The 23,067-nt window shown below is 49.4% G+C and overlaps 1 protein-coding gene across 4 annotated transcripts; it reads left to right on the plus strand.

Annotated features, from left to right (window-relative positions):
• The first annotated feature begins 858 nt into the window (after positions 1-858).
• DNPEP (aspartyl aminopeptidase) lies at positions 859-20,164 on the plus strand. Of its 4 annotated transcripts, XM_053904595.1 has the most exons (16): positions 859-971; positions 9,072-9,119; positions 10,027-10,120; positions 10,207-10,295; positions 10,418-10,531; positions 10,758-10,883; positions 11,088-11,218; positions 11,480-11,555; positions 11,663-11,770; positions 12,516-12,593; positions 13,805-13,888; positions 14,906-15,066; positions 15,445-15,484; positions 15,589-15,690; positions 19,558-19,725; positions 20,032-20,164. In XM_053904595.1, exons 1-16 carry the CDS (start codon positions 912-914, stop codon positions 20,080-20,082), a joined length of 1,530 nt encoding a protein of 509 aa, XP_053760570.1. In that variant the 5' UTR covers positions 859-911; the 3' UTR covers positions 20,083-20,164. The 4 variants fall into 4 exon arrangements, with proteins under 4 accessions (XP_053760570.1, XP_053760576.1, XP_053760580.1 ...); XM_053904601.1 differs by lacking the exons at positions 859-971; positions 9,072-9,119 and adding an exon at positions 9,289-9,409; XM_053904605.1 differs by lacking the exons at positions 859-971; positions 9,072-9,119 and adding an exon at positions 9,377-9,488.
• The last annotated feature ends 2,903 nt before the right edge of the window (positions 20,165-23,067 follow it).

Genomic DNA, 23,067 nt, shown 5'->3' on the forward strand with positions numbered 1-23,067 from the left:
TGTCAGCAGAGGCAGAGGCAGATGCCTCAGGGCAGTTAGGGCCCCCTGACTCAGGCTGGGGAAATCCTGCCAGACCATATACCATTTCTCTGGCTTAAGTGCCTGTCATTGCCACAGCGTGATCCTGCCTGCAACCCCATCTCCGCAGACCTTGGATATAGCCCTCGTCAGGGCGCGTTGCACAAAGGATGCGTCTCCAGCATCCCACCACCAGGCTGGGAGCTCCTTGGGGCAGAAAAGGAGTTATTTGGGTTGACAAGAGCCAGATCCGCGACAGATGTACAAAGCGTGCCTGTCGAGTGAATAAATGGACGGACGGCTGGAGCCAGCGAAGCCTCTCATTCATGCATTCGTGCACCCCCAAAGTGTTTGTTGAGCATTTGCTACGTATCAGGCACTGTGCTGAGCACCAGGGATTCAGCAGTGAAAAGCAGATGTGGGCCAAGCCCTCTTGGAGCTGACTTTCTGGTCGGGAAATGGGATAAACAAGTAAACACGTGAAAATGAAATAATTAAGCACACTGACCTGGGAAGGGAAACAAAGGGGCCCAGAGAGAGAATGAGAGCGGAATCCCTCAAGCAGAGAAGAAAGTCTGTTTGTAGCTTCTTGGGACGCAGGACCCTCCCACGCCCAGGTCAGGAGTCATTGTTTAGACATCGGGCGCTCTTGGCTAGCCTGAGGCTTGGCGCTGTGAGGGCATTACTGTTTCAACTTGCATTGATGATGTCACAATGGGCCCTATGGGGACAGGGACTGAGGACCCAGTGAATTGCTGCAGAGGGGCAGAGGTGAGGGGAGGAGCTGGCAGAAGAGGCAGTAGGGACTCCCGCTGCCCCCCCCCCCCCACCCCAGGTCTCTATCCAGCCTCTGACAGACCTGGCCCGGCTCAGGAGGAGGTGAGCAGGTGACCATGGCGATCAGCCTCTCTGCCTCGTCCATTGCCAACAACTGGCTCCCAAGCTACCCTGAGGTAACCAGGCCTGCCTTCTAGGTCTGTCTTGGGTGGGAGAGTCCCAGCCAGAGCAGATCGCCAATCTGTAAGCCGAGCATTGTCCTAGGCATTGTGAGGGGTGATAAGATGCGGGAGATATGGCCCCTACCCTCGAGTTGCTGACAAATTAGACCTTGAGCAAGAGGCTTATCAGAATAATACTCCTCATCCTCTCCTGGCTAGCTTTGGAGGCGGAGGGTGCTAATTGTTGATGGGATCATTACAAACATCCCTGTCTGGTCCCCCAGTTTCTCTCTGTGTGGGCCCACAAGGCACTGAGCTTAAGGGCAGCTCCCCCGTCGGCCGCAGTATTTTTGAGAATCTGAACTGTGTTTCTCAGGGTGATCTAAGGATAGAATTTGCAGCACGAGATAAAAACACACATTCCTGAGCCTCAGCCCAAACCTTCCAAAGCTGCTCATGAATCTGCATTTTCAAAAACACCCTAGGTAATTTTTACCCTAAGCACTGCCCTGGTGTTTAAATACCTACTATAGTTCCCCAGTCCAGCTGACCAGCCTGGGTCAGTTTCTCCGTCCAACATGGGTGTTGGTTTTGATATTTTTATTACTGATGAAAAGCCATGATTCATAGGCTGCTAGTGGCTGGCTGTCAGCTTGGAAAGAATCAGAGGCCACTGAGAAAAGAATTCTCTATCTTTTCGATCCATCTATAAAATGCTTACCTGAGCAGACACTGTTTAAAAGCCATTAAAATACCAGACACAGAATAACCCAGTCCCTGGAACTTTATAGACATATTTACTCAAACCCAAGTGCTTGCAAAAAGTAAATAAAAGGGAAGCAAAATGAGCAAGCCACCCCTAGAAATACAAACAGAAAGTAAACAGCCCTGTTCACTAAAATAAACAGGACAAATCCAGCGAGGATTAAATGACCTCTAGTCAGACAGGCTCAGAGCCAGAAATGCCCCATCTTGGCTCCGGGAGGAAGGAGAGGTGAGAGCCTGTCCCTGTCACCTGGGGGTATATGCCAGGCTCACTGCCTTGGTGGCCAGAGCCGGGCCTGCAAAAGCAGACATCATCCTGGGGGGTATGGGTGCTCCCCAACCCTCCCTGCAAGCCCACCGCGGGGCCTGAACATCTCCATGTTTCAAGATCAAGAAGTGTGCCCCAAAAAGCCTCTGATAAAATGCATATTTTCTGGAGGTATAGAACCTTGAGTCGCTATTATATGCCATTTACTCCTTAATTTAGCGAACATTTATTTAGCACTTGCTGTGTTTCAGGCCCTGAGCCCGTCGCTAAAGATATCAAGATAAGGAAGGCATAACCGTGCCCTCAAGTTGCTCACAGCTTAATATGAAAGAAACAAGAACAAATAGTAACATATAGTGTTCACTGCCGATTCGACACACTTAATGATAAGCACCCTACAGGCACTCTTTAGCCCTCATAACATGATGGGTCTCATTTAAGGATCTCATTTACTCTTCCTGACATCAGGCAGTCATTACGGATGCCTTTCCACATTTTACAGATGCGTAAACTGAGGCTCAAAGTCTATGGTATGATGGTAAATGGTTAATAAGCCCTTTGAAACTAAAAAAAAAAAAAAAAAAAAAAAAGCCCTGATTCATAGTGTTTGTCAATCTCGGTAGTGTAAATACTCCCGGGTTGGTTTCAAGCTACCAGCCCGATGTCACTGAATGTGGAGTTGGAAAGACATAGGGGTGTGAGCTGGTTTCAGCACTTCAGGCAAACAAGGCTCACAGCTAATCAATGGAGGGGCCAGAACTTAAACCCAGGTATGTGTAATCCCAAACCCCCGTGCACAACCACTTTGTTAAACCGTCAATAACTACATGAGATCATTGACATTTGAAAGGGGATACATCTTAAGACCTTTGTGAAGTGCCAGTTTTACAATGCTCCATAAAACTTCTTGGCTGGTTAATAGCCTGTGCTTCCTCTAGCTCTGTTTTTATTACCCACAAGAGCCGTTGGTTTTCTTTCGAGGGCCATTTAAAAAACTTTTTAATTCTGAAATAATTATCATTCACAGGAGGTTGCTAAAATAGTACAGAGAGGGCCTGTGTACCCTTAACCCACTTCCCTCAATGGTCACATCTTACATAACGACAGGATAATATCACAATCAGGCAAGTGACATTGGCAAAAGGTGTGTGTATATTTCTATGCCCTATTACCTAGGAGTGCCAGATTTGACAAATAAAGATAAAGGATACTCGGTTATTTTTTTTTTTTTTAGTGTAAGTATATCCCATGCAACATTTGGGACATACTTATACTAAGAAATTATTGTTTATCTGAAATGCAAATTTAATTGGGTGTCCTGTATGTTAGCTGGCAACCCTCATTTTATCACATGTGTAGAGGCATGCAACCACTGCCCTAATCAAGATACAGGACCATTCTGCCACCACAAAGATGTTCCTTGTGCTACCCCTTTAGAATCACGCCTGTCCCTTGGCAACCACTAATTCCCTCTCCATGCCTATAATTTTGTCATTTTTTTCCCCGCTTAGCATAACATCCATGAGATCCAATCAAGTTGTTGCAGTTTTCAATACTTTGTTCCTTTTAAATGCTGGGGAGTATTCTCTGGGGGCCAATTTTAACAATGAACAATTTTTTTTTTAATCTCATTCATTGGGTATTTATTGTATCTCTACAAGGTGCCAGATGCAGACATGGAGCAGGTGATCTCGGTGCAGTCAGGGCTGGGTGTTTGCCAGGCAAGTAAGCAAATGCAGTGGCAGGGCACAGGCATGATTAAGACAACTGAGTGAATTATGCTGGAACCCGATGTGGGGCTCAAACTCAACATGATCACATGTGAGATCATGACCTGAGCCGAGATCAGGAGTCAGATGCTTAGGACACTTAAACCAACCGAGCCACCCAGTTGCCCCTATTTTTTGTTTAAATATCATCAACATCAAAAGAAACATTCTATCCACACCTCCTTCCAAATGTAGACACAATTTCTATATCAGAAGTAATACAGGGGTGCCTGGGTGGCTCAGTCAGTTGGGTGTCCGACCTCAGCTCAGGTCATGTTCTCACGGTTCGTGGTTCCAGCCCTGCGTCGGGGCTCTGTGCTGACCTCAGAGCCTGGAACCTGCTTCAGATTCTGTGTCTCTCTCTCTCTGGTCCTTCCCCATTCACGCTCTGTCTCACTCTCTCTCAAAAATAAACATTAAAAAATTTTAAAAAATAAAAAGAAGTAATACAGTTTTACATGGTTTTTTTTTTAATTTTTTTTTTAACATTTATTTTTGAGACAGAGAGAGAGCATGAACAGGGGAGGGTCAGAGAGAGAGGGAGACACAGAATCTGAAGCAGGCTCCAGGCTCTGAGCCATCAGCACAGAGCCCGATGCGGGGCTCGAACTCACAGACTGTGAGATCATGACCTGAGCCGAAGTCAGCCGCTTAACCGACTGAGCCACCCAGGCGCCCCTACATGGGTATTTTTAAAAATTTTTAAATGTTTATTTTTGAGAGAGAGACAGAGTGTGAGTGGGGGAGGTGAGGAGAGAGAAGGAGACAGAATCTGAAGCAGGCTCCATGCTCTGAGCTGTCAGCACAGAGCCCGACACGGGGCTTGAACTCACAGACTGCGAGATCATGACCTGAGCCGAAGTCAGATGCTTAACCGACTGAGCCACAGAGGCGATTACATGGGCATTTTTAAACTGAAGATTTTAGGGTTAAGTGTTAACTAACAAATTGCTCACTAACTCAATCAGGGTACAGAAGAAAACAAGATGTTCACAAAAAGTACTTAAAGATCATCTTTCCATCTGTTTTTTAAATTTACTTATTTCGTTTTAAAAGTGGGTAATATGTGGATGTAGAAAAAAATTCAAAACATACAAAAGGATTTATAAGAAAAAAGAAACATTCCTCCTACCACAGACCCTTAGCCAAAATTTCTCTTTCCCAGAGTCACTATTTTCTTGTGACTGCTTTTAAACATATAAGAATGCGTGTATGTATGTGTGTGTGTTTATACACAAACAGAACATACCATAACTGCTATTCTGCACCTTGTTTTTTCCCTTAGTATATCTTGGAAATTGTTCCCTATCAGTACCTATAGAGGTGCTGCATTCTTTTTAACCATACAAACTACTTTTTAAAGCCTCCCTCCTAGAACGTAATTGGTTGAAAATTTCAATCTTACCGAAGATCACCTCAAGGCATCCTGGGATTTGTAGTTCTTAATCCGTTGAGTCCTGCATGGAAAACAGAACTTGAGCAGAAGACTTGTGCTGGAAACGAAAATGTCCTTCCAACAACACTGTGAGAGGACATATTGTACTGTGTCCTATGTATGCTCCTATCATTATGCCCAGAAGCAAATTATTCATACATTTAAACAACCAAGATATCAATGAGACACCCAGGTCTGTCTTAGAATCAGGAAATCAAGATCATTTTAGCAGACAGGGACAGTACAGACACACACACACACACACACACACACACACACACACCCCACGCCTTTTCTCCCTTACATTGCTTTGGTCTTCTGTATCTCAAAGCAGTCTTAACAATTATGTAACAAATTACTACTTAGAAAGCTTCTCTCACAAACAGAGGGGTCAGAAAGGATACATATAACCAATGGACACACGCTGAAGTGTGTGTGACTAATTGCTATGATAACTTCCAGGTATTTGCTCTTTAAAAGTTGTTCAGCCAATGGGGCACCTGGGTGGCTTAGTCGGTTAAGCATCTGACTTGGGCTCAAGTCATGACCTCTTCATTCGTGGGACTCAGGTCATGACCTCTTCATTGGTGGGTTCAAGCCCCGGGTCAGGCTCTGAGCTGTCAGCTGTCTGTCAGCTGTCAGAGCCTGCTTCAGATTTTGTGTCTTCCATTCTCTCTGCTCCTCCCCTGCTCATGCTCTCTCTCTCTCTCTCTCAAAAATAAATAGACATTTAAAAAAATAATAAAGTAAGATAAAAGTTGTTCAGCCAAACAGAAATGAATGATGGTAGCATTGTAAACATCAGCTAAGGACTGGTCGGGAAGATTTTCTCAGCAGGCTGAGGGCAAGAATGATTCTCAGAAACTTTTTTTGGATCGCTAAGGTCCCCCCCTTGACCCTCCCATTTCCTAACTAATGCCATTCCATTCTCCCTCCAAACCTGTTTCCACGCACTTACATGTATATGCATATAAAATCTAGACATTTAGCTCATTATGTGAATTTTACCTAAATGCTCTTGCCGTGTAAGTGTTGTTCTGGAAATCGCCTTTTTTCCATTCAGTATATTCAGAATTTTTTTCTATGATAATACATGAAAAGCATGACCTCATTGCTTTTTTTAATTTTTTATTTTTTTACATTTATTTATTTTTGAGAGACAGAGACAGACAGCATGAGCCGGGGAGGGGCAGAGAGAGAGGGAGACACAGAATCAGAAACAGGCTCCAGGCTCCGAGCTGTCAGCACAGAGCCCGATGCGGGGCTCGAACCCATGAATCGTGAGATCATGACCCCCATGAATCGTGAGATCATGACCTGAGCCGAAGTCGGGCACTTACCGACTGAGCCACCCAGGCACCCCTGACCTCATTGCTTTTTACTACCACACAGCGGTCTAAAACAACGTGTCTCAAACTTGAATTCGCATACAGATTAGCTAGGGATCTTGTTAACATGCAGATTATGATTTGATAGGTTTGGGGTGAGCCCTGTCATTCTGCATTTCTAGAAAGTTCCCTAGAATTGTAGATGCTGCTGGTCAAAAATCACACTGTGAGGAACAAAGACGTAGAGTCTGAGAGAAGTTGTGTGCTAGAGCTGACTTGGATCAGCTCGTGAGAAATGATTATCAAATGTCCAGGAGTTTTGTGATCCTGCCATTAAACATAGAAATCATTAAAAAATTCAATTATGCACTCTTAATAAATTATATTGCAAACATATAATAAATACTCAAAAATCATCACCTTCTTAGCTATTTTATTATCAATCTATGCTCCTTTTTTAAAGTTTATTTATTTATTTATGTAAGCAATCTCTACACCCAACATGGGGCTTGAACTCATGACCCCAAGATCAAGAGTCACATGCTCCTCTGACGGACCCAGCCAGGCCCCCCTCAATCTCTGCTCTTGAGTTTATTTATGTCCATTATATCTGTATGGTACAAATCTATACAATGCCCTGCTTTTGTGCATCTCTTCCCAACTCCACATTCAGTTCATGCTGGCAGCTTGGAACGAGTCACTGGGAGAGTTTACACCACAGAAATTGGGTATAAAGGCATGCGTTACCCCAAGTCTTCTCCAACACTTGACTTTACCAGTTTTTTTCACTTTTGCTAATATGACAAATCAAAAATGGCACCTCACTTTCAGCTTGCATTTCCCAGATTACAGTGAGACTGAGTATCTCATACTCATTCTTAGGAATTTAATAGTATTTCTTGTTCTTGTAAATAGGACCCTTTTACTAGTATATTTTCTAGTTGATTATTGCACAGGAAAGCTGATGATTTTCAAAATCAGGTCACTCCTGCTACCCGCTCAAATACCTTATCAGCTTATTTTCTTGGAGGTTCTAGGTAATCAAATAATCTATAAATAACGAGAAAATTTACTTTTCCACATTTATAGTTGTTTATTTTGCTTTGTGGCACTGGCTTTCACTGCAGAACCACGTTGACTACGAGCAGTAATAGCTCACCAGTGTCTTACTTCTGACTTGAACAGGAGCACTTCTGTATTTCCCCACTAATTTCTACTGTAGATTTCTGGTAGATAGTCTTTATCCTTCCTTTCTGGTTTCTTTCTTTCTTTTTTTTAAGCTTATTTATTTTTGAGAGAGAGAGACGGAGCACAAGCAGTGGAGGGGCAGAGAGAGAAGGAGACACAGAATACCAGAATCCAAACCAGGCTCCAGGCTCTGAGCTGTCAGCCTAGAGCCGGAGGCGGGGCTCGAACCCACGGACCGGACCTCGAGATCATGACCTGAGGGGAAGTCAGATGCCCAACGCCCCGCAGGCGCCCCCCTCTTTCTGGTTTCTTAAGAGGATTTCATTTGGGTTTTTTTAATCAAGAATAGATGTTCAATTTATCAAAATGTTTACTTTCACTTTCTAAGTTACCCATTTTGGTGTTATTTGAATTTCTCACATTAGCATGTACTTTTTTTTTTTGTACTCAGAAGAGCATCAAAAATTTTTTGTTAAATCTCCTTCCCTTATACATTGCACCCGTTTCAGTCCTTGTCACTGTCCGCGAATGTGTCCCCCACTAACCAGCCTCTGGCTCTCAGAGGAAAAGAATGTTCTTTCCATGACACTCTCAGCACAAAAACTATACATTTCAATAAACAGGGAATGCCATGAATTTACCCCACCACCCGTATATTCTTGGAACACTCCCCCGCAATACCTACTTCTGTGAATTGAAGGCTGCGGGGCCTTTCTGACCACTCCCCTGGCCCATTCCTACCCCAGTATATAAAGGGCAGCTTGCTCACCTGTAATCCCTAGAGTGTTAACACCGCTGAGTGCTGGGCCCTGTTTTGTACCTAGGGGCCACCAACAGTCCTGATCAGAATCTATGACTAGGTGGGCACCTTGGTTTTTTAAATTGTGGCTTACCACTCTTGACATGTGAAAACTGGGATTGCCTCCAAGAACGTGTGGAGTTTATTTTGTCCTCTTAAGAAGTGGAAAGAGTGCAGGTATGAGTCATTCCAGATGCATCCAAACAGTTGTGTGCTCTTAGGCAAGTCATTAACTTCCCTGGGCCTCGGGGACTTGCCGTGTAACGTTACACTCACCAAGGTGCATAGAAAAAGGCCGAGAAACGATCTGAGAGTAGCTTGCTCCAGGCCCCTGGAATCAAATTAATTGGGCTCAAACCCCACCTCTGCCATTTACTGCCCTGGATAGGGTACTTGCCTCCGTATTTCGTTTCGTTCATGTGTAAAATGGGGACAGTAAAAGTACAAAGTTGACGAAGCAGTTGCGAAGATTAAACGAGGTAACACGTTAAGCCTTACTGGAAAGCTAAAGCTTACCGTGAACGCTCCATGAACACTAGTCATGTTGCTTTTATTACCACAAGGGTGCCTGCGGTGAGAGAGAGCACTTTGTACCGTACTCGTCGGACCAGGTGAGCCGGCAGGGGCGAGTTTTTTCTCAGATTCTCTGACCTGGGACAGGCGACGAGGCGCGTTACTCGGAGGCTGCTCTAGCACCTCCCGGGCAGCAGAGGGCCCCCGCCCCCACCGCGGACGGCGGGGCGGGGCTGGCGGCGCGGCCTATCTCGGGGCGGAGCAAACGGCGCGGCAGAGCAAACGGCGCGGCAGGGGCGGGCCCGGAGGCGGGGGCTAGCGAGGGGCGGGGCGGGCAGAGAGCCGGAGCCAGGCTAGCGGACACCGGCCCACGCGTCGGGTTATGCAGGTAGGTGTCTCCGGCCCGCCCAGCTGCAGCTCAGATCCCCTCCGATCCCGTTCGGGACTGAGGTCAGCAGCGCTCTGAGGTGAGGGCCGTGCCCGACCCAAAGCGAAACCGAAAGCCCGGCCTCCGTGACCTGGTCTTCCTGGGGTTGGAAAAGGGTGGCCTGCTATAGACTGTGGGGGTGGAGGGGACGGGGGGGTGGTATTCCCCAGAGAATAGGGCTTTGGCTCCTTGGTGCAGGCCCGCCCGGAGTTTAGGGGCCCGTTTGGGAGCTGAGAGCTTGGAACCGACCGGGATTTCCCCGGTGGGCGGGCACGTGGGGGTAGGATTTAGGGGGCCGGGCTAAAGCTCGTATTGGGGGCGGGCCGTCTGGGAGGAGCTGGGCGGGGAGCACCCTTGGGGTTGTGATACTTTGGCTGGAGGGCTGGAGCTTTCTGCTGAGACAGGTTTGGCCCGGCATCTGCGTCTGTCCGTAGCGAAAGGGGCGGAAGCAGAGGTCTGAACCTCGCAGCGGTCACTTAGGGAGAATGGGGCTGGGGAAGGAGGTGGTTCCCGGGGCCTGGATGATATAACTCTAGGGTCCCAAACCTCTAGGAGTCTGAGCACCTCCCCTCCCCTAGGTGGTCATGACCGGCAGAGCCCGCAAAGAGGCAGTGCAGGCCGCGGCCCGGGAACTCCTCAAGTTCGTGAACCAGAGCCCTTCTCCTTTCCACGGTAAGTGACCAGGACAGGGGAGGAGGGTGGGGCCGGTGTGCCCCCTTACCCGCTTCCATCGCTCTGAAAGCCTTCTTTCGCTATAGCTGTGGCTGAGTGCCGCAGCCGCCTCCTCCAGGCTGGCTTCCATGAACTCAAAGAGACGGAGAGCTGGGATATCAAGCCAGAGAGCAAGGTACTTGGGGTGGGGTGGGGGCAGAGAAGCATGTTCCTAGGCTGGGGCTCAAAGTCCTTTGTGCCAGCTGGCTAGCTAATCCAACTCAATCTCCGCACCCCTTCACCCCCCACCCCCCCCAGTACTTCTTGACCAGGAACTCCTCCACCATCATCGCTTTTGCTGTGGGAGGCCAGTATGTTCCTGGCAACGGTTTCAGCCTCATTGGGGCCCACACGGACAGCCCCTGCCTGCGGGTGAGGAACTGGGGCTGCGGGGGCGGGGGTGGGGGGGACAGGTCAAAAGGAAGTGGAGAGGTACAGGTTGGGGAGTCTATTCCTGAAACTTGTCGCCCCCTTTCTCCACACTTTGGGTCCTTCTCTGCGGCAGTATTCGCTCTGTGTTAACTAGCTCTCGATCAGTCTGTCTCCTCTCCACATCCTGTCGTTCAGCCTTCTCTCACTTCCCCACCTTCACACGCAGGTGAAACGGCGGTCCCGCCGCAGCCAGGTGGGATTCCAGCAGGTTGGTGTGGAGACCTATGGTGGCGGGATCTGGAGCACCTGGTTTGACCGGGACCTGACCTTGGCCGGACGAGTCATTGTCAAGGTGGGAACTGGGGTGGGACCTGGGAGGTTCTCACCTTCAGCTGCCTGAAGATTGACTGTGACCTTCCCTTAGGGTACCTGTGGAGAGCCCCCCAGGGAAGGGGTGGCGGGGCAGTCTGGTCTGAGGACCATGTTGGTCAGTCTGGGGTTTTAACCAACGGTGATTGGGAGGTGCCCTGGGCTGACCTGGCCTGGTGGGCCACAGTGCCCTGCCTCAGGCCGCCTGGAGCAGCGCCTGGTGCACGTGGACCGGCCCATTCTCCGCATCCCACACCTGGCCATCCATCTGCAGCGAAATGTCAATGAGAACTTCGGGCCCAACATGGAGATGCACTTGTGAGTCTGGTGCGAGGGCTGTGGCACCAGGTGAGGGAAGGGGCCCGGTGGGATCTAGGACACCACTACCTACCTAATGGTGGCCACAGCCAGGTTCTACTGTTGGGACCCAGCTGATGCTATCTGAGGTCCCTCATTGCTCTGCCACTTGGAAAGCAAGCTGAGAATCAGGGCAAGGGCAGTTCCCACTGGGAGATGCTGGAGCTCAGGGATGCCATGCCTCCAGCCCTCCCCACACTTCCCTCTTGTGACTCCACACAGAGTCCCCATTCTTGCCACAGCCGTTCAGGAGGAGCTGGAGAAGGGGACTCCTGAGCCTGGACCTCTCAGTGCTGCGGTAAGAGAGTCCCCTGCTCATGGGGAGGAGTGGGGCAGGGACTGATTCTCTGAGAAGGGGGAGGAGGGGAAGAGCAGACCTTCTCCTAACATCCTTTTGCCCTGCAGGATGACCGGCACCACTCGGTCCTCATGTCCCTTCTCTGTGCCCATCTGGGACTGAGCCCTGAGGATATCTTGGAGATGGAGCTCTGCCTTGCTGACACCCAGCCTGCGGTGAGGAATGGTTGCCGGAACTCATGGGTGGGGATCGCCGGGATCCTAGCCTGCCTCTGTGCGCCCTGAAGCACTCACCGTGTCGGCCGGTCCCCCAGTTACTCCCATCTCATCCCTGTTCTTTCCAGTAGTCATCATGCCCCTCTGCCTCCAGGCCAGTGGTTCTCAAAAGGGCACTTTCCTGCTCCAGAACTGCCTACCTGGACATCTGCGATGGGGCCTGGAAATCATTCCTTCCACACACTCCTTAGGGGTTTCTGCTGCAGGTGGTCACTCGTACTTTGACCCATACCGGCCCTACACCTCTGAGGGCAGAAGGGCTGGCTGTGCTCCCCCACCCCTTTCTCTGGAGCCTGCCCTCGTGCCCCTCTGAGTTGCCCACAGTAGGAGACTGTGAAGTCTTTGGATGTTTGGGCCTGTTTGAATGTGCACTGTTTCCGGGCTGGTCTCTTGTTTATTTCCTTAGCTTGTCTTGTGACCATTCAGCGTCTCCCTTTTCTAGTCTCACAGGAACTGGTAGGAACTATAGACATCACCCTCCCATCCCTCAGCTCCTGCCCGACCCTGTTCCCCATCGTCCACTCAGCCCTACACGGCAGGATCACAGTGCCCTAAGCCAGGGGGCAGGGAGGGGCCGCGCACAGAGCCAGGGAGGCTCGCTCACACTCAGGCGTTGGGGAGCAGGGAGAAGCAGGTGAGTTGGGGTGAGGGGTCGAAGGGCAGGCTGACTGTCCTGTATTTCTAGGTCCTGGGCGGTGCCTACGAGGAGTTCATCTTTGCCCCTCGGCTGGACAACCTGCACAGCTGCTTCTGTGCCCTGCAGGTGAGTGGTGGCGGCACCCCAGGCAGCACATCACCAGGAGGAGCAGCAGTGGGGGTGGGGAGGACTGCCTCAGGTCCTAGCAGGTCAGAAGAGGGCCGCTGGCCACCTCCCCGGTCTGCTGGTGCTGGCTGGGCCATGGGCAGGGGCTGAGGTGGGGGAAGGCTGAGAGGCCGGCCAGGGCACCATGGTGTCTCCTCCTCGCCCTGCTCCGTCTGCTTCTCCCCTGTGTTAGCCTCTGCTCCAAGGGAGAGGCCTTAGTATCTCATAAGGCAATGTCCTCCGCCTCCCTCTGCTCCCCCTGCCCTCCAGGCTGAGGCCCACCCAGCCTTCTGTCTGTGCCTTGGGGTCTCAGTGGGGCAGTCTGTCTTCCTCCCAGTCACCTTGATGTCCCCACCTTTCTATCCTAGTTACTTCTATTTCCTTTTTTTTTTTTTTTTTTTTTTTTGAGAGAGAGAGAGGGAAAGAGGGCACAAGTGAGCAAGGGGCAGAGAGAGAGAAAGAGAATCCCACGAGGGGCAGAGAGAGACAGGGGGAGAGAGAGAGAAGCAGGGCTCACCCAAGGCAGGACTTGTGCTCACCCGATATGGGACTCAAACTCACAAACTGTGAGATCACGACCTGAGCCAAAGTCAGATGGTTAACGACTGAGCCACTCAGGTGCCTGTCAGTTCTATTTCTTTCTTTCCTCTTGCCCTGTCCCTTGTCATACCTCTCCCTCCCTCCCCATCCTGTTCTTGGAGACAGGCTTTGGGCTGTAACTTGAGACCAGAGCCAGACCTGGGACCTGTATTAGCTTCTGCAGCCAGCCAGCTGCATCACCTCGATGGAGTCCGGGTCACCTGGTCACCTCTTTGGACCTTGATCTTTTCACTGAGGCCAATTAGTTTACACGCTCTGTGTGGTTCTTTTGACTTTCCAGGATTCTCAGCTCTTCCCCTCCAGCTTATTCATCCTCCTGCCTTTTGCATAGGAAGGTAGGGGAGGAGAACACCCAAAGGGTGGTTCTCCCAGCCCAGTTGAAAAGGTCTCCCGCATGCTGGGCAGCGCCCCAAGAGATGAAAGCCTGTGAAAGCCCCAGCCCACTTCCCTCCGGCCGTGATGACAGAAGGCAGGCGGGGAGTGTGAACCTCCGAGGTGTTGGTGGGGAGGGTTATGGAAGAAGGGGGGATGAGGAGGATGCTCTTGATACCGCCCCCCCGCCCCCCAAACAGGCTTTGATCGACTCCTGTGCATCTCCTGCCTCTCTGGCCGCGGAGCCCCACGTGCGCATGATTGCTCTCTACGACAACGAAGAGGTACATAGAGGGTTCTGTGGAGGGTCCCCTCTGTGAAGCTTTCTGCAGCCAGCTCGTGTCAGGTACCCACCGTAAGCCAGGGCTATTCCGGAAGCCACAAAGGTGGGAAGATACTGCCTGTGCTCTCTTAGTGCCTGGTCCCCCTGGCTCAGCATATATCTGCTTTCAGTAGTGAGACCATACCTCCTCTGTCTCTGTGTGTGCCACATGGTGAGCGTCTCGAGGACAGGGACCCTGCCCTTTCATCTGTTAGTCCCAGGGCTCAGCACATGGCGGGTCCTTTACTCTGCGTGCCTGTGTCAGGTGCAGTCTTAGACAACGCAACAGAGCCTGAACAGATGGGTTGTTCTCTCGCACATAATTGCACGGGTCAGAGTGAGCAGTTCAGGACAGGTCTCTGCCATCCTGAGCACTCGGCTTCCATCTCAGGATCCAGGGTGGCTGTCCTAGCTCCTGCCATCGTGTCTGTACTGAGTTAGGAGGAGAGGAAAGGGCACAGGGAGAGTGTACGCTCATTTAAGGCACCACCCAAAGGTGCCGTTCCTCACTGTCTGTGTTCATGGGACTTGGCATGGCCACGTTTAGCTGCAGGGGAAGCTGGGAATGTCCTCTCTACCTGAGTAGTTGTATGCTTAGCTGCAGTTGGGGTGTTCTGTTGTACAAGCTAGCACGGGTAGTTAGCCGCCTCTGTCACATGCATAAAAGAAGATTGGCCAGTGTGAGAGGGCATCTGCGAGGAGGCCCTGACATGAGGGTCAGGGGAAGGAAGAAGAGGGGGGGGCAATGTAGGAAGCCCGCAGAAAGTGCTGTTGCTGCCCCAGAGACGACTCAGGGTTAGTTTGGCCCCAGCCCACCATCAGGTTTTCGGTGGCATGGTGTTGGGGACATTGCTGACAACATCCCACAGTCCTCAGCCACTGAATCAGTTGGGTCCCGGGCCGGTCTGGGGTGTTGGGCCCCTCTCCTTGGCCTCTGCCTCAGGCCCCCGATCCCAAAGCCAGTCTCTGCTCTCACCAGGTGGGGTCCGAGAGCGCCCAGGGGGCACAGTCGCTGCTGACAGAGCTGGTGCTGCGCCGGATCTCGGCCTCATCCCAGCACCTGACGGCCTTCGAGGAAGCCATCCCCAAGTCCTACATGATCAGCGCAGACATGGCCCACGCCGTGCACCCCAACTACCTGTGAGTCCGCCGGGCCAGGCTCGTAGTCCTCACAGCTGGCGGCCCGCGGGTAACCTAACGCTGGGCCCCAGCCCCTCCCCCTTCCCCTCCTTCCTCCTTCTGGCGGAAAGGTCAGTGGTGGCTTCCTCTTGACTGCTCCAAGGCCCAAATTGGCCAAAGTCATGTGATGCCCCTCCCAGGTACGTTGAAGAGACTCTGTGAACTTCTTTCCCTCTGTTGCTAGAGGCCGCCTGGAACACTGATATGCCTCCTAGGTCCTGCCGGGCTGGGTGGGGAAGAATGCTGGGATGCATTAGTGATGTTTCCACGGGGTAGGTGGTGGTGATGCCAGGCCCACTTCCTGTTTGCCATCCCTGGCCCTTAATCCGCCTCTTGCAGGGACAAGCATGAGGAGAACCACCGGCCCTTATTCCACAAGGTGAGGTAGTCCTGTTTCTCCTTAGGGACTTGGGAGGCCTGGCTGGTTCTGGGCCCATCACTCATGTGTGGCTCGCCCTCATTTCCTGGTGTCCCTCTCTCCAGGGCCCGGTGATCAAGGTCAACAGCAAGCAGCGCTACGCCTCGAATGCGGTTTCAGAGGCCCTGATCCGAGAGGTGGCCAGTAATGTTGGGGTGCCCCTGCAGGTGAGGCCGGGCCCTGCCTGGGAAGATGTGATGGAGGGAGTGGGGTTGGGGGACATAAGCAGATGGGCCCCGCCAGTGGAGGGGGGCCTGGTAGCCAACCTGTAGTGGATGGGCTTCCAGTTGAGTGAGAAGAGTGGGTTTTGGATGTAGGCGGAGCTGGGATGAGTGCTGGCTCTGCTGTGGGGCTGGTCCTGCCGCTGAGGGCCAGTCTCCTCATTTCTCTGAGCCTCAGTTTCCACACCTGTAAAATGGGGCTGATAACGATGCCTCTCCTGGATTTCTGTCAGAACTGAAGGTACAGAGTGCTCGAGGCACATGGTGGGTCAGTCCTGCCTTTTTCCCATCCAGCCCCCTGTGTCTCTCTGACATACCCTGGGGGCTTCCATAAGGCAAGTTCAGGGCTGGGGAGACTGGAACTCTAACGGCCTCGGCATTCTTGCCTCAGCAGTGGCCCATCTCGACAGAAATAGGTAGAAGCAGAGATTTAAGGGCCTGGGGCCCAGGTGATCCAGTGACAAGCAGCGAGCAGGTCCTGGTGACTCAGGACCCTGGCATCCTGTCTCCCGGCTCAGGGCTCTCTCTGCCGCACAGCCCCACCCTGTCCCCTCTAGACCTGAGTAGTTCCACTCTTAGGGAAGCCTCTTTGAGGAGGTGACACTTTGAGCTGGGACTTAACTACCAGAAAGAGGCGTGGGTGAGTCTGCAGGAAGAGCATCCCAGCCAAAGGGAATGAGTGCAAAGGCCCTGGGGGGAGGCGGGGACAGGAGCGAGCTTGGTCTGTCAGGAAGAGACAGAGCGCCAGTGATAGAGCTGGGGTGAGAGCCAGAGTTGCAGGGAGAGAGGCCTGCCCAGGCCAGCTTTATAGGGCCTTCTAGGCCATGGAAGGGGGTTTGCATTTTCTTCTAAGGCAGTGAGACGACATTGGAGGAATTTTCTTTAATAACTTACAGCAGAAGCAGGACATGTGTCCTTCAGAAAATTAGGAAATACAAAAAGAAACAAAATGTTAATCCACAGAGATTTGTGTATATTCTAGATTTTTTTCTATGCGTATACTTAAAACATTTTTTTTTACAAAATGGAATCGTATTGGATATATTTCTTGTTTTCTCTTCACTCCGTATTCTTTACCTTTTCATTTCAGTAAATTTTTGTTTCAATAAATTTGTATCTAATGCACAGATCATTTTTTTAAAAGTAAGCTTTACACCCAGTGTGCTTAAATTCACGACCCCGAGGGGCCCCTGGGTGGCTCAATCGGTTAAATGTCTGACCTCAGCTCAGGTCATGATCTCACGGTTCGTGGGTTCGAGCCCCACTTCAAGATCTGTGCTAACAGTTCAGAGCCTGGAGCCTGCTTCAGATTCTGTGTCTTCCTCTCTCTCTGCCCCTCCCCTGCTCATGTTCTGTCTCTCAAAAATAAATAAAAAAACACTAAAAAATTTTTAATTAAAAAAATAATAAATTCACGACCCCAAGATAAAGAGTCACATGCTCTACCAACTGAACCAGCCAGTCACCTCCAGATCATTTTCAGTTTTCCCTAGTTATCCCCAAAATATTCTTTGTTTTGAGAGAGGGAGAGGGAGCTCAAGTGGGGGAGGGGCAGAGAGAATCCCAAGCAGGCTCCACACTGTCAGTGCAGAGCCCGATGTAGGGCTCAGACTCACAAACTCATGAGATCATGACCTGAGCTGAAGTCGGAGACTTAACCAATTGAGCCACCCTGGCACCTTTCCCCCAAATATTCTTTACAGACATTTGTCCCACCTTAGTATCCAGTTCAGGACCGCATCATGTCTGGTTGATATGTTGCTTAAGTGTCTCATAACGTAGTGCAGCCCTCACCACCCCCCTTTTAAAATAACATTGACTTAAAAAAATAAAATATTGACTTGTTGAAGAAACAAGGCTCATCATCCCACAGGATTTCCCACCTGCTGAATTTGTCTGATTGCTTCCTCTTGGTGGTGGTTAGCTGGTGCCTGTAGGTCCTGCATTTCCTGTCGATTGGAATTCATACCTAAAGGCTTAGCAGATGAAACATTTTTAGCCAGAAGTCATGACTGGTGGGTCCCTCATGTTGCATCATACTTGTGTTATCTGGGCGCCCCACCCTTAGTGATGCAGTGCGTTGGGGTGCCCTCCTTCCCCTCTGTCATATGGGGGTTTTCCTCCTTTGGCTGGACAGTACCCTGTGCAAGTGATGAGATCCCTGACAACCAGACACATGATGGTTTTGACACCAGTCAATAATCCTTGCTGAAATCACTAAATTCATTCCCCCAATTCATCCCTTTTCTACGCATAATCCCTTCTGCATAGATTAGCTGCTGTTCTGGGAAGCAGAACTTTTCTCCCCAGTCAGCCAGGGCTATTTGGTTATCATGCAATAGGGTTTCTGGTGGAAAGACGGGATAAATGCTAATTCTTTCCCTTTACTAATCAGTTTTCAAGGCGAGCTGTGTTAGTAGCCACCTTACATGGTGACAGATAAGGGGCTTTTTTCCTTTTCCGTTTGTGTCATTAAATCAAGGGTTTCATTGGTTCGTTGTGACCCGAAGCACTGTAGCCATTTACTTTCTTTTTTTTTTTTTTCCAAAATTTTTTTAACGTTTATTTTTGAGACAGAGAGAGACAGAGCGTGAACAGGGGAGGGGCAGAGAGAGAGGGAGACATAGAATCTGAAACAGGCTCCAGGCTCTGAGCAGTCAGCACAGAGCCCGACGCGGGGCTCGAACTCACGGACCGTGAGATCATGACCTGAGCCGAAATCAGACGCTTAACCGACCGAGCCACCCAGGCGCCCCTGTAGCCATTTACTTTCACCCTCGGATCATCATAACTTTGACCAGTGGGAACCCTGTTGACATGTGACCTTTGACAGGACTCTTGAAAGTTGTCTTGCTTTTTGCATAACAAGAAATTGCAGGCTCATCTTGTTCATTTCTGTCCCCAGACATGGATGATGGTTTTAGAGACCATTGTCTGGCACCATGAGTGTCCATTGTTCTTGAGGAGGGGGGGGGGGTGCTTTGGGGTCATTTCTGTAGACATAGTTAGAAAGATATACATATTTTTTGCAAACCACGAATTAATACTACACTTGTGTAAGAAGTAATAGTTACTGCTTAATTTATCTGATTTTATAATCCTGTTTTCCCTTATACTAAAAATCTTAATTTTGAACATATTATGATTTTCTTATTATTTATTTTTTTAAATGTTTATTTTTGAGAGAGAAAGTGTGAGCAGGGAAGGGGCAGAGAGAAGAGGGGGAACAGAGGATCAGAAACAGGCTCTGCTCCCAGCAGACAGCCCGATGCGGGGCTCGAACTCACAAACCATGAGATCATGCATGACCTGAGCCAAAGTCTGATGTTTAACCGACTGAACCGACCACGTGCCCCTTCTTATTTAATTTAATTTTATCAGAATGTAAAGAAACTCAGAATGCCAATAGCAATATTTCTAAAAACACTAAAACTACAGAGTGATCTTTGTGTGTGTATGGGTACAGGAAGTGAGTGTGTGCTAAGCAAGAGGTTGATATAAAGGGTACATTTTGTTTTTTTAATTCCCCTGCCTGCTATGTGGAGGAAGGAATCTTAATGGAAGGGAAGGTGGCTGGAATTAGGGTGGCAGTAGTTCAGATGGAGAGAGTAGGACCAATTCAGAATATACTGTCCTTTGGGCTTGCCATTTAATGTAGGCTATCTTTATTCTGGTCACATCTACTCTCTGAGGGGGCAGAAGTGGGCCCTCTGCCAGGGCCCCTTTCAGTCCTGCAGTTCTAAGATGACTTCCTGTTTGGGCTTAATGAGCAGACACTACCTGTTGTTCATGAACCTGTCCTCCTCTCCGTAGGATCTCATGGTGCGGAATGACTCTCCCTGTGGAACCACCATTGGACCTATCTTGGCTTCGCGGCTGGGGCTGCGAGTACTGGATTTAGGCAGCCCCCAGCTGGCCATGCACTCCATCCGGGAGACCGCCTGCACCTCAGGAGTGCTCCAGACCCTCACCCTCTTCAAGGTGACTCCCACCTCATCCATCATCATGGTGGCTGGGCTCCTCCTCTGGTGCCTGGATTGGTTGCTGGGGCTCCATGCTACCCTGTAGGAAAGGAAGGGTGCCCATTCTTCTTGAGACACAGGGGCCCCGATCAGCCCCCAGAGGATAATGAGAGGATAGAGTGGGGACGAGAGATGGGAAGACGGGGGCAGTTGTCATGTGTGGGTCAAGGACCTGTGTCTCTCTGGCTGGGCCTATGTTGGCGGGAGCAGGGCCCCCCCATCTGGTCTGCACTGATTCCAAATCCCTTGTTGCTCTCCATTTTAGGGCTTCTTTGAGCTGTTCCCTTCTCTGAGCCGTAACCTCTTAGTGGATTGAGGCCTCTTGGAAAGACTTCTCTTGCACTTGAGAAGTTGTCAGCTGAGCTGAAGCTGGATTATTAAAGTGGATTTTTCACTCAGATGCATTCTGTTGTGCTCATTTGAAGGCTGGAGGGGTGGGAGTTGACTCTGGCTTGAACCACTAGAACCAGAACAGAGGGGGAGGTAGGGGGCAGGTTGGGGGTGGGGGCGCAGCTCCTGGGAGCTGGAGGCCGGATCTCGAATCTCTTTTCCTTAAGCCCCTGCCTGAAGTGGGTGACAGGTAGGTGGGTCCACAATTGGAAGGTTCTTCTCCCATCCCTACTCCTCCCTTCTGGGAAGCAGCTTTAATGATCTTCCATTACCGGAAGAGTCCAGGAGCCCATCTCCGTGCTGTGGGGGCTCCACGCTCAGCATGGGACCCCAGAGCTGCCCTGGGCAGCCCAGGCTGTCCCCCTCCCCGCCCCTCTCAGCCTCTTATGAATTTTTATAATCAATCTCTTAAATTAAATGTTTTTCCTCTAGTTAGTAATTTCCCTCCATCATTTATCTCTCCTCTCTTTTCCTGTTTCCTTTTTTCCTCTTTTTCTTCCTCTTCTTCCTCTTCCTCCTCCTCCTCCTCCTGCTCCTTTCCTTGTATTTGTTCATTCCCCTTCTTTGTCTTAAGTTTGCCTATCTTGTGGCTTTTTTCCTAAGCGCCAGCAGTCGTATTTGTTAGCGCTAAGTGTGCTGGTGACAGACCCTGGCATGTGGCACGGTCACCAATACAAGCCTCTCGCTGGCTGAGCCCAGTCCTTTGGAGGCCGGGTTGACGGTAGAATGCTGCTTTGGAACTGAGTTCCCTGGTGTTGATGTGATCATAGGATCTCAGAATCGCTGAGACCAGGTGGCAGCCCTTTATCACCGAAGTCTAGTATTTTCTCAGTATGCTGTAACCGTGAAATACAAGTAGTTTGGTTGTTTTTTTTTTTTTTTTAAGTTTTTTTCAGAGAGACAGTGTGAGCAGGGGAGGGTCAGAGGGAATCCTAAGCAGGTTCTGTGCTGTCAGTGCAGAGCCCCACATGGAGCTCGTACTCAAGAAACTGAGATCATGACCTGAATCAAGAGTCGGACGCTTAACCGACTGGGCCACCCAGGCGCCCCGAGATACGAGTATTTTTATTTCCTTCTTTTGGATGAACTGGGTGGTTTTTGGAGGACGTGTTCTGGACTTAGGCAGCTGCTGCTCTCCTATGGGGACTGCCAGTGCTGTTTGTCATAGTAAAACACGGAAGGCGTTGGTAGAAGACACCGTTAGCAACCCCCCCTCTGTGCCTCACTTTGATCACTTCAGTAGACTTGTCCCAACTTCCAACTGCTTACAGCTACACTTCTTTGCCTGGGGGCTGGCTTTTGCTGCTCGACTACAGTTTTCCATTCATGACCTTTGGAAGTGCCAGGGAATGAATTCTCCCCACCCCAGAACAGCTCCAACCAGAAGGCCAAGGCTAGAAGAAAACTCCAGCTCCCTCACATCCTGGGAGATCACTTGGACATGGGTAGCATGGGACTCTGCAGCAGAACCAAGCTCCAGAATTAAGTTTGATAACATACCCCTTTATCGTCCACCCTCCCTTCCTTGTCTCACACCTCCACGCCCCTGCCAGTGTTTACCTCCACCTTCCAAATAAACTCCTTGCACTTGGATCCTGGTCTCAGGTCTGCTGCTGGGAGAGCCTAAACAGAATTCCTTGGAGAGGGAGAATAAGACAAGGATGCTTGGTTTTCCATTTTTAGCTAACACTGCACTGTTAGTCCTTAGTTTGGGTGATATGGTGAAGACAAAGGATAAAGGAAACACTGAAAGGGGAGGAGTAAATTTCCTTTTGATATGATTTGTTACATAGAAAATTCAAAAGCTATATTATTTATTTGAATTAATAGAGTTTATCAAGGTAGCTGGCTGAAAAATCAATATACAGAAATTATTTCTTTAGGCCAGCAACGAATAGTTTGAAAATGAAAATTTTAGAACAACTTCTACAAAGCGTAATAATCAAGTACCTATGAATAAATATAAAAAGTGAGCATGGGGGTCCCTGGGTGGCTCAGTCGGTTAAGCATCAGACTTCGGCTCAGGTCATGGTCTCACAGTTCGTGGGTTCAAGCCCCGCATCAGGCTCCGTGCTGACAGCTCAGAGCCTGGAGCCCACTTTAGATTCTGTGTCTCCCTCTCTCTCTCTGTCCCTCCCCCACTTGTGCTCTGTCTCTCTCTCAAAAATAAACATATTTTTTTAAAAAGTATGCATGATTTCTACAGAAAAGAATTATATAAAAGGAGGTCCAAATAATTTGCAAGATAGGTGTTATTTGTGGATGTGAAAATATTTTTAAAATACTGGTTATCCCCCAAATTGATAGATTCAGTGCAATCCTGATAACAATGTTAACGGGTTTGCTCCTCCCTGCTTTTCTTATTTTGTGGAAGTTGACAAATTGATTCTATAATATATATGGAAATTGCTAATACACTTGAAGAAGACAATCACCTTATCAGTTAAAGCTGATTGCAAAACTGTAGTGATTGAGAGTATATTATTGTTTCAAGGGTCGACTGGCCAATAGAACCAATAAAGACAAGCGAATAGCTGTTACTTGATTTATGAGGAAAGGGGCAATTGAGATGATCTTTTCAATAAATTGTGCTATGGAAATTGGATATCCATATGGAAAAATTAAGTTGGAGCCCTACCTCCCACAACACGCAAAATCAATTACAAATGGATTTTGAATCTAAATGTAGATGGCAAGATCATAAAGCTTTTAGAAAATATTAGAGGAGAATATGACCTTGGTTAGGAGAAGATTTAAGTAGGATACAAAGAACACTAAACATAGAGGAAAGTATTGACATATTTGGCCTCTTGGAAATTAAGACCTCTCTAAAAGGATTAGAAAGGTTGTTTGTAACACATGTAATTGACATAGAGCTCATATTCAGAGTATATAAGACCTACAGTCAATA

Source organism: Panthera pardus, unplaced genomic scaffold, assembly GCF_024362965.1.
Source record: "Panthera pardus isolate Hobbes unplaced genomic scaffold, ASM2436296v1 HiC_scaffold_10, whole genome shotgun sequence".
Lineage (NCBI taxonomy): Eukaryota > Metazoa > Chordata > Mammalia > Carnivora > Felidae > Panthera > Panthera pardus.

Coding starts and splice junctions, on each gene's coding strand:
- DNPEP (XM_053904595.1), top strand. CDS start 912: ATGGCGATCAGCCTCTCTGCCTCGTCCATTGCCAACAACTGGCTCCCA. Junction 972..9,071: donor GGCTCCCAAGCTACCCTGAG/GTAACCAGGCCT, acceptor TATTACCACAAG/GGTGCCTGCGGTGAGAGAGA. Junction 12,594..13,804: donor GCTGCTTCTGTGCCCTGCAG/GTGAGTGGTGGC, acceptor CCCCCCAAACAG/GCTTTGATCGACTCCTGTGC.